This window comes from Melampsora larici-populina (genome assembly GCF_000204055.1).
Source record: "Melampsora larici-populina 98AG31 unplaced genomic scaffold MELLAscaffold_65, whole genome shotgun sequence".
Classification (NCBI taxonomy): domain Eukaryota; kingdom Fungi; phylum Basidiomycota; class Pucciniomycetes; order Pucciniales; family Melampsoraceae; genus Melampsora; species Melampsora laricis-populina.
In genome coordinates, this window is record NW_006768829.1 from 291,014 (window position 1) to 301,869 (window position 10,856).

General features: G+C 42.0%; 1 protein-coding gene across 1 annotated transcript; it reads right to left on the reverse strand.

Moving 5' to 3' along the window:
- Positions 1-7,436: 7,436 nt before the first annotated feature.
- Positions 7,437-10,643, reverse strand: MELLADRAFT_94086 (uncharacterized protein; the record flags this gene model as incomplete). Its single annotated transcript, XM_007416859.1, has 7 exons — positions 7,437-7,868; positions 7,955-8,036; positions 8,103-8,546; positions 8,646-9,622; positions 9,691-10,094; positions 10,176-10,511; positions 10,574-10,643. 7 exons carry the CDS (start codon positions 10,641-10,643, stop codon positions 7,437-7,439), a joined length of 2,745 nt encoding a protein of 914 aa, XP_007416921.1.
- Positions 10,644-10,856: the final 213 nt, after the last annotated feature.

Genomic DNA, 10,856 nt, shown 5'->3' on the forward strand with positions numbered 1-10,856 from the left:
CCTTTGTTGATTTGAAATTTATTGCTTGTTATTGGTCATTGTTTGTGGTTTTGAATAACCGAAACCTTTTTGAAGTAGTATGATCAGTTTCTAGTCAAAAAGGTGACCATAAATGAGGTCAAATTGAAAAATTTAAATTTGAGTGGCATTTTTTGTACAACAGAGTCGATTTGTAAAACTAAAACAAATTCAATCAAAGGTTTGAAAGCCAATAAACCAGTGAGAACGACTCAAAGTTGTGAATTTTAGTTCAACAGATAAGAACGATTCAAAGTTTTGAAATGTAGTGAAACAGATAGACGATTAATTAACCCCTTGGAGTCGCTATAAACTCAGCAAAAAGACCATCTCGCCTTGTAGTATCCTGCCTGAAATGATTAACATCAGTTGTTTGTCCAGAAGGTTGGTTTTGAGGAGGCCTTGCATTTCCTACTGAGTGAATCAGGCCTTCTTCAATTGATCCAAACTCGTCATGCCATTCTTCCCCACCAGCCTTTGAGAAATTATGTAGAATTATGCACGCACGGATCCACGCATTCGCCCTTTTCGCACTTGACACCCCATGTAAGATTATCCTGATTTCTTTTAAAGACTGGAATCTGCCTTTAAGCATACCAATACTTTGTTCGATAATGACCCTCCACTTAGATAATTCTTGATTGAATGCTTCTTGATTATCCCTCAAGCGGCGACCAACAGAGCGTTTGAAAGGTGTGATTACATGGGGAGATAAGGTATAACCTGAATCTGCCAAGAGAAACTCTTCCTCGTTCATGAAATTGGCAGGATCCGTGAAGAGCTGGGTAGAAGTCAGTTAAACTCCATCTCATCCATTAAGCTTACCACAAACAAACTTACTAAAGAGGAGCGATAAACCCTTTGATCATGAGCCGAGCCACACCAACCAAGTTCATAGAATCGGATTGACTTGTGTACGTCACACACTAACATCAAATTGAAAGCGTAAAAGTTTTTCCGTGTCCAATAGTCCTCAGGATTTCTCACCGGCGCAAAAGCAAGTGGCATGAGAGTTCCATCCATAAATCCCACCGTATCTTTGAAAACAGTATCCTTCATTTTGGATTTCAGTTCTTGTCGTTTATTTTCTTTGGGCCAGAACACCCAGTCCTTTTCAATTTGAAGGATCGCATAAATACATCGATTCGTCCAATTTTGGACACTACCTTCTAAACTAATTAATCGGATCAGTAAATAGAATCAATGTTTACCAAACAAGACAGTTCACTAACCTGAAATGTGAAACATATATGCCAAATGTGAAAGATCACCTCCGTTTCCCGAAGATCCCAGGTTCGCTAGAGCAACCAAAAGCTGCCATGGTACAGGGACTTGCTTGTGATGTGATTGGTTGTGAAATACACCACTCGATTGAATCAAATCGACTAATTTCCAAAATCGTTCCTCGCTCATTCGAGCCTACCAGTGAGAGTACAATATCCCTCATTAGCAGACACCAAGAGAAAACATCAGAAAGCAGACTTACTATACATATAAATGTATCACCGCCTTCCCAAAACCTTTGCGGAAACGCTGCGTTTCTTAAAACTTTGCGTTCGCGCGATCTCCGATCCTGAACATAGCGGGTTGAATTTAAAATTTTTAGAGCCTCTTCAAGCCGATCGAGTCCGTTTTGATTGATTTGACGTAGACGACGACCGAGTAGCACAAGCTTAACAGACTGTGCACTGGCCAAGTGGTATTCCAGCGCGGCCAGCAAAAACAGGTACAGTGGCTTCCTAGCCTCAAATCGATCATCGGCATCATGCTCATCATCTAAAACGGCCTCGGATTGTAAGTTTTGCTGAACGATGATTGCTTGAAGACACCGAAGGATGAAAAGGCTTTCAGAATTCCTCTTTTTCTGGAAAGCTAAAGTTAAAAGGTCTGTTTGTGACTGATTCTTCTTGTGAATTGCCAAGTGAATAGACCGTTTCAGAAGTCGACGTCGGCTTTTTCGAACCATTGCAGGAGGAAAGGCAGAGTTAAATTGAAATGCAAGACCGAGAAGTGCTGAGAGTTGAGAAAAGTGATGTGGGAGGGTGTTTGATGTGCGTGGTATGAGGTGTGTGCTAGCGGATGTGTGGTTGGGTTCAGTACTCAGGTGTTGGGCATTCTGGAGTTTGGGGCATTCAAAGTTCCAGAACGCCAGAACGCCAGAACACACCAAAAAAAAAACCTTCTGGCGTTCTGGAAAAAGTGTTCTGGAAATTTCCAGAACGATATTTGTGTACCACAATTGATCTCAATGAGGTGTTAATATGGCGGAAAATCATGAACATGCTTAGTCTAAGAAGTTATGTGATAATGTTGCGGCAACGCTAAGCTGAGTATTTGAGGCCTCGTGAAATATGCACAAGTCTTGATATTTTCACATATTACATAGAAGTGGATGAATATGAGCATTGATGCATATGTGTCCCAAGAACCTTTGCTCAGCCCATTCCTTTTGCAAAACCCGGTCAATAGATTAATACAGGCAAGGCATTCCAAGTTTGTTCTACAGCACTATGAGCATAACCCCAGTGGGAATTTTCCACGGAAGCCATGAAGATGATTCATAAAAATGCTCAGCCTGGACAAGGAGATCCCATGCATATATTTCTTCATCTCAATGGGCTATGTAATTGTTCTGACCACAACCTTGATTGTGCTTGCTTAGAAGGATGATTTTGCACATATACCATGCTGAAAGTGACTGGATTGAAGCTTTATCCATATGAGAATCTAAGTGAAATGCTACCATTGCTTGGACAGGACAATGTTAAATGAAAACAACTAGGTCAAGGAGAGTTTCAGAAGCTGCATCTCAATATCATTTTTTAATCTGAGGCACTCTTATCACAGTCCTTTATAGCAATCTACAATCTAGGTGGGCAGAGCTATGCCCTCATAAAACACATAATAAGTATTGGGAAACCAGATACATATGTGGGGCTTTTGGGAGCTCCCAGGCATTCCTACCCCAAGATTCAATGTGCACTTGTCTTCCATGCCCACAGCATGACCCAGCTCCCAGCAATACCAGAACCGCTCCGCAACATATAGCGGTATCGGAGCGGTATTGGAGCGGTTTTTACACCGCTATATTGACCACTATACGTAGCGGTGGCTCCGCTCCGCCATCCCAAGGCGAGAAAACCATTAGCGGTCTGACCGCTCCGATATGGGAAGGGTCTGAGGGCACTTCAATATGCCTTTTAGCCCTTATAGCAGCGATATATAGCGGTATCGGAGCAGTAAAATACCTTCCGCTCCGATACCTTGTGATATTTTTTTAAAAAAAAATATCGGTCAAGTATCGGTGATCTCATAGCGGTTACTCCGCTCCGATACCAAAATGGGTTGAAATCCATAGCGTATCGGAGCGGTTCTGGTGTTGCTCCCAGTCACAGCAGTACTATAGACTTTGTAGGATGATGTACATGTGGTTATTGGGGGTATTGGATGTAAAAAGTCTTTGTGTTTCCTACAATCAAAATGAGAGAAAGTGATCCTTTGAACAAAGGTTTTGTGTATTCAGCGCAATAAATTCATATCTCCATAGGGACTCCTCAAGTCAAATTTAGTTGGGAGAAAAGATATATATGAGAGGAATACCCTGAATGGGGAGTCAAGCAATCCAAATATTTCACAAATGGATTTGGTAGGAATTTGAATAGTGAGAGCTTACATGGTGAGCACAAAAACAATAGAATCAAGGCAGAAGCAGAGATTCTTGAATATAAAAATAGAATGAAGGGAAAAATAAAAAAGATATTGAAGCTTCATCATACTATACCTGAATCCTAGCGGCTGAGTGAGATGAGTGCTATACTTTTCTTTTTGAGAAGATAGTGTACTTCCCCCTCTTCAAAAATTATCCAAGCACAGTGGGCAAAAATCTCGCTAAGGTGTGTCAAGTATGGTTTACTAGACATTTTGAGTTTCAAGTGGGCTTCAAGGTTGGGCTCGCCAAGACGATGAAATGGATTTGGTAGTCCTTCTGGCACAGGTGCAAAGTATTTTACTAAGAGCCACGTGTCAGTTACAGGGGCTTGGCCATCTTCTGCAAAGCGTTCATGAGTGAATATATTGGTGATATTCCCAAATAGTTTTTCTCCATTTGATCGAGAAACAACATGAACTACACTATTTTTGGGATTTTTCTTGTAAGTTTGGTAATGTACCTCATCGTGGTGGATTCCAGTCTTGAACCTTGCTTGAGAAGAGACTGGCAAGTATTTTTTCCTTTCTTCTGTGGCCATGTTGCACCACTCGCTGGAAGATTTCCATTTTTGATCATGAGCATGCATTGAATTCAATCGAGAGACCAACTGACGCAAAGTTTCGTTGTCCAAAGCTTCCGAGTTAAAAGGGTTATTTGGCTTAGGCGGAGAGTCTTGTGGATCAAATATATGTCTCAGCTGACTTGCATAGGGTCTCAAGCACTCAGGAAGCTTAGTCTCATCTCGTAGTAAAGCCGCAAGATTCCCCATACGACAAAAGCTCTTAACAAAGGTCACTTCCATTTCACCTGGAGAGAAACTATAGTTAGCTACAATGATTGAATAAATCATGAATGTGATTTTGACTTTGACTTACCAAGGTGGTTGTTATGTGCGGCTTTCAGGATTGATCCCATTAGACGCTCAAAAGGGTACGACCACCAAGCCCGCACAGGTCCAAAATTCTCAAGACAGTCTGCAAGATGGATTGCCATGTGATGATTAGGTACAAGTGCGCAGTGCGGAAAAAGCTTAAGGCATCCTTCAAGGTATATCTGTAGATGAGTCCGATATCTTGAAATACATTCAGATGTCATTGACCTCATGAGTGCTAGCTTTGTTAAGCACACTAAGTGAGAAAAATTATGAAGTAGAGCTGCATTTGACTGGCTCGAACCAGTCCATAAGACGGTCAAAATTAGGGGTAGCTGAATAGTTACTAGAGTTCGCCATTCGTCTGCTTTCAACTTTCCATGACCTTGGTCCCCAAGCTTTCGTATAGGTCTAGAGATCCAAGTAGGTACGTGTACTCTAGGTAAGAATTTATTTATTGATTGAACCATATTCAAATTAAACACCACTTTGTTTTTGGGTGTATGAGCATAGCTTCCATCCCAACCATAGTATTGATCATCTAGCGGGTCGAAGGAATCATCACCTGATGAGGTGTCTGCTCCTAACTGTGTGTTTACAAAAGGTATTCCACCTTCATCATCGGATTGATCGTGAGTTGAACGTCTTCTAATTCGTGTCTTAGAGCTTGCAACCAAATCCCGTATTTGAGCTGCTGTCATTGGCTTTAAAGGTGTGGTATTCAACACGTCTTCAGACATTGCCCAAAATCGTGTTACATGACGCGCAAGAAGACCTAAAATGATGTTGTGGATTGAGTCTATTACATGATAGTCCGTAACCCGCCAGTAGTCCAACTCTAGTATAACTGAATAGCGGACATCGTGTTCCTTGAAAATTTTTTGTCGTTCTTTAGATGTGGCTGCGTCGCGGGCAGCAGTTGCCCAGGTCCTATGCTCTTCTGAAGTTCGTGGTACCCATGTGCTCTGATCTATATTATTAATCTCTGATCTAGTTAGATAACACAAAGAGCAGAAAGCATTGGAACTGTGACCAGCCAAACCCAGAGCTCGACGACATGCTGGTAGATCGGCTATAAATGTTAGTAATCCCACTCGAACCAGTCGACCTTCTGGGTACAGAGGTGTTTTAGTTAAGAAAACTCCTTTATGCCAGAGCTCTTTCAGATCAGCTATAACAGGTCCTAAAATCCAGTTGAATCGTTCCAGTCCCGGCTCGTGAGGTCCAGGTGCTATCGCCGCGAGGTAAAGATTTTCGGGCAAAAATCGGGTGCTGTAGGGTAAGGTCAAGCATACCATGACAATAAATGTATCGGTTGCTTTATGCCCTTTGCTCTTATTGCCATAAGGGTTTATTCCATCCGTGAACATTGCAAATGACAAATTTCCTGTGTTTGATGTGAATTGGAGACCATCTGGTCCACGAAACGTCTTCCAAATTCTTGATTGATGAATATCACAGATAGGTTCGTCTCCATTGAAAGGTTTCCGTGATTCAGAAAGTGATTTGTCAAGTTCTTCTTCCATGTGTGGTCGAGATATGAGACGAGCAATCCATGTGATGAGATCCTGAACGGCATACTTTCGGATAGGGCGACCATTTGGTTGAAAGAGAGGGGCCAAACACGCATTGGAGCTGTTAAGGTTTTCGTTTGCTGATGGTTGTTTGGTTTGGAAGGTTGTTGTGTTCGTCTAGAAGTTCCAGAGTTCCTGGAACCTGATCGTGTAGATGACAACAGAGTGGAGAAGTGTATTCTAATGGATAAAGCGCAAAGCATTCAGGACAACAGGTGTAGTGCTCTAAGGAAGGGTCAATCTTCAACCATCGCATAACAGTATGAATTGATTTTGGAAGTCTTTGTAATGCAAGCTGAGTTGGGTATTGGATTGATTCAGAATTATCTTGAGGAGAGAATCCTGAGAAACAAAGTTCCATGTTGTTTTTTTGTGCTTGTAGAAGCCATGATGATTTGTTGAGAGAAGTATGGTCGAAGATAGCCATGCAAGCAGCTATTAGACAGGCATGGATCACTATGGGATTATCGCCCAGCAGTGTCTGCTCTATGAAATGACCTGTGGCGTATTTGAACAGAAATTGATTAGAAAGATGATGTGAGAAACAATATGCTGAAAAGAACTGGAATCAAAAGAAATGGTACTTGCTTGGATCAAATCTTGTAATATCCTCGTGTATCATGATGTTGATATCTGACTGAACTCCAGCCAGCGTATTGGATCGATCCTGGAAGAGCCTTCAGCAGGATCAGAGTTGAGGTCCGGTAGCAATATGTTGTCGTCTTCATTGGAAACATCGGAGTGATCGGAGCTGTTTGATTCCGTAAGGACATCATCAAGAGTCTTTATTATTTCTAGCCTTTGATCGTTTAACTGATGTGAAGCGTAAGTGTCGTATGATACTTGTAAGCCCAAGACTTGCTGACCGTTTACATAGTGTTTCTGCATGATGCAGGCAGAGCAGCGGCAGAGATATGTATGTGTGGTGCTGGTTGGAGGCATGTTGATAGATCAGCATATGTTGGAAAGGGTCGTCTGGGCACTTTCGAGGAAAGGTAAAAGTTTGTTTCAAGACTGGAGATTCGGGGGACTGGGCCCAGCTCCTGAGTGTAGACTGTATTTGGAAGAAGGCAGAAGAAACACGAAGAGAACGTTGGCTCTGATGTTACCCAAAACGAGAAAATGGAAGACTAACAGAGCATATTTTCTGCCGTATGGCATTGCAATTTCCAACAAACTGAGATTAATTACTAGACATAGATTTCGTAAGGAACAAATCACAACAATGAACATCAAATTGCAAAAGAGACAAAGAAGAAAAGAACTATTTCAGCGGCAAGAGTTTTTTGACTATCATCTCCTTAATATCTCGTAAGATCGACTTGTTGATGATTTTGATTTCAGCCTTTTCCACAGTGTCAAGTTGATCATAATACACTTGAGAGATGCAATCTTTGTGGATTTCATCTGGTGGAAGTAAATCACTGATTGGATTATTGTGACTACGAGTCCGTATTCTAGGCTGAACTCCAGGTGACAACTTGACATGATTGCTTTTTACTCGGGCTTCATCTATAGCTTGGAAAATGGTATCCAACTGAGAACTTCGCCATTGGATAATCCGAACCTTACAATGCTTCCGACCTTCTTCATCTTCATAGTCTGTCTCATCATCGCTGCAACAGCTTTGAACCACTGGGGCTAAAGCCCACAACGCTTTGTGAGACATGATATACGAGAGTCTACCTTCTCTCACCTAGATTAATCAGACATATCAATGGATAAGCAACGGATACGGATGAAAATTTCAGAAACAAAACACTAAAAAAGATTAAGACTGACACTGTTCACTCGACTCTGCTGGTTTCTCCTCTTATGTCTAGCCTCAAGTCGTTGTCGAGACCATTGTCGCTGCTCACGATAGCTACATGAATAGATGGGAGAGCTAGTCAGTACTGGAAAACACATGAGGATCTACACACAAACTTACTTCCGAAACCAAGTTCCTTTGATGTGACTGATCATTAATTTCAACACTTTCTCCGCATCAATGTCATCAGGAGAGACACCTGAGTATTCGCCTGATTGAACAAGTTTTATAAATATCACAGTGGCAATCTTGAAAAGAAAAATATTTCCAGGGCAGCCAAGGGATTCTGAATAATCGGGGCGGAAGGATCTGACTCCCACACTCTGCATTACATCCCACATAATGTGAAGCGCCCTAGGACTGGCTTTGTCCCCACCTGGACCATTCGGATAAGGAAAATAAGGATCCCCGGTTGGAGGAAAGCGGATCTGCTCAGCTTCTGGAAGATCTCGTGCTTTGTCAAGTAATTCTTGCATAGATATCGTTGCCATCCACTCCCTTTTCTCTGCCGGAGTTGCTCCATTGGGAACAACTTTGTCATCCTTCTTCAGGCCGTATAGTGTCCTAATAAGATTTTTGATCAAAGTCTATCAAAAGATGAGGTTAGAATATGTCAGATTTACGAGCACAAACATCCAATATCAAAAATAACCAACTCTTAACCTGGCAGCTCTTGGGGGACCAGATGGGCTTTCATTGGGTGTTGAATCTCCAAAAACTTCCGAGTTATTTGTTGAAGAAGTTGCAGGTGTCCTTCGATTGGGCCTCCTAGTTTCGCTCTGGTTGATAGCGGATTGTACCAGGTTGGTAAGTACGGAAAACTTCTCATCAAATTTGTGATTCCATGATTTTATTTCGTTTGAATTATCTGTTGTCAGTGAGCTTAGAAGAATAAGTGCCTTCCTTAGATCCCGGATATCATCCATCTCATTCTGATCAAAGTGGCCATTTGAATCTTGTTCTTTTGCACGAGGCTCTTCTCCGTCTAAACCTAAGTGACCATTTGTATGTACTGAATTAACTCCTTCCCCAAAAAGATCCCCGGCATCCCGTTCCTCCTCATTTCTATTCTCTGTCTCTTGATTCAAGGAAGAATGAGCGCTTTGTATCTTGCTCCTATTCTCAGCTTCAACTTCGTCATCTTCATTTGGACCGTCCTGATTTTTAGCGCGTCCTTTACCTTTCCATTTGAGTGATGAGAAAGGGAATGGCTGGCTGTCGTCCTCCTCGTCTGATTCTGGCAATTGATTAAATGAAGTAGTAGCTCTTGTATTAATAGGTGAAATTCGAAAGTTAGATGATTCATGTAGATCTGAGGTATCTTCACTCGATTCCTGATTCAAAGTCGTAGTTGCACAATTTTTCTCTGCATGTTCGGTCAATGAAATGTTGGACTCGGGCGAAGAGAGCTGAAACTTGGTGTTAGTCCGAGTCCTGGATTTTTTGCTGAGTTTCCTAGATGAGCTATCATGTAAAAGTATTTGAGGCTGAATCATCTCATCATTGGAGTCATCTTCCACGGTAGGGTAATAGGGGGGACTTTCTGGCTCATCATCACTATTGTGATTAGTGGATGCAGAGTTCAAGGATCTGGGAATAATCATTTTCCTCGGTTTCAGGGCTGGCAGTGAACGTGGTGGCTTAGTAGCACGCAATCCGAGCCGATTGGAGGGAGCATCAGAAACCTTTTTAGGTAAGCGATTCGAACTGTTACATCTAGTTTTTGAGGAAACCGAATCCAATGCTGTCTCCTCCTGATTTGACTTATGATCATTGCGCGTTTTCGTGAGCGAATAGATTTGGAAGATTTGATTTTTTCTGGAGCAACTGGCAAGGCTTCTTCCTCTAGAATTGTTGAAACAGAACCAGCAGTTGACGATTTCAACCGAGTCTGGCGAGGTCGAAGTCTTCTAGTTGATGTGTTTTCTTGAGTTTGATTGTCCTCCGGTAATTCTGAATCACAGGAAAGAGCTGAAAGTCTTCTAGAAGTCCGTCGTTTTCTGAGAGGTCCACTTGATGGATTTTGTTGCTCAGTTTCGGCCAAAGCAGGGATTTCGCTACTTGGGGCCGGAGTCTGGGAGACTGGATGATTTTGATGGTCCTCATTGGAATCTGTCCCAGAATTATTTGAAGTGGTTAGGTCAGTAACTTTGTCAAATTTAAAACAAATTTCCGCTTCAGAGAAAGTCTCACTGGGTGGTAATTTGAATGTAAACAGATGGGAAGCAGCTGAAAGAGTGAGGCCTTCTTCGTCCCGACTTTCCGCATCTTCAGCATCGTCAGGCTTTATGTATACCGTTCGGCTGTATCTTGTAGAGTGAATACTGGCTCGGTCCCTTTCATCGTATGGAGTGGATTCACTGCTTTGCTTCCTAGCCTTGGATGTTTCAAAGACATGACGCTTGTAAAGGTTGAAAAGATCCTTCTTGCTGATGTTGCCTTTGTTGAGTTTGAAACCAGCTGCCAATAGAGTAGCTTTCATGTGGTTAATTTCGGATTCCTCTTGATGGGCAAGGTGACTGGTAGGACCTAGGATTGGGCATATAAAAAGTTAGTCTTGGGTGATCCATTCAGGATGTGAAAGCACTTACCACTTGAGACCTCGGCAAATTCAGTGTTTTCAAGCTTGCGTTTTGATCCTACTGAGGTTGTTTTCCTCATTTTTTGATGAAAAGTATGGAATAGTGGATTTGGATTTGATATAAAAGGGGGAGACTTGTGAGACAACAAACAGGTATGCGAGCTAACAAAGATAGATAGGTATGCAATGTAATGAAGATAAATAGGTTGGATTTTAAGATGTTGACTTCACGCAGTGAAGTGGAACAGCTGTAAAATGGTGAATATTGAATAAGGAGATTGAATAGGGAAGAT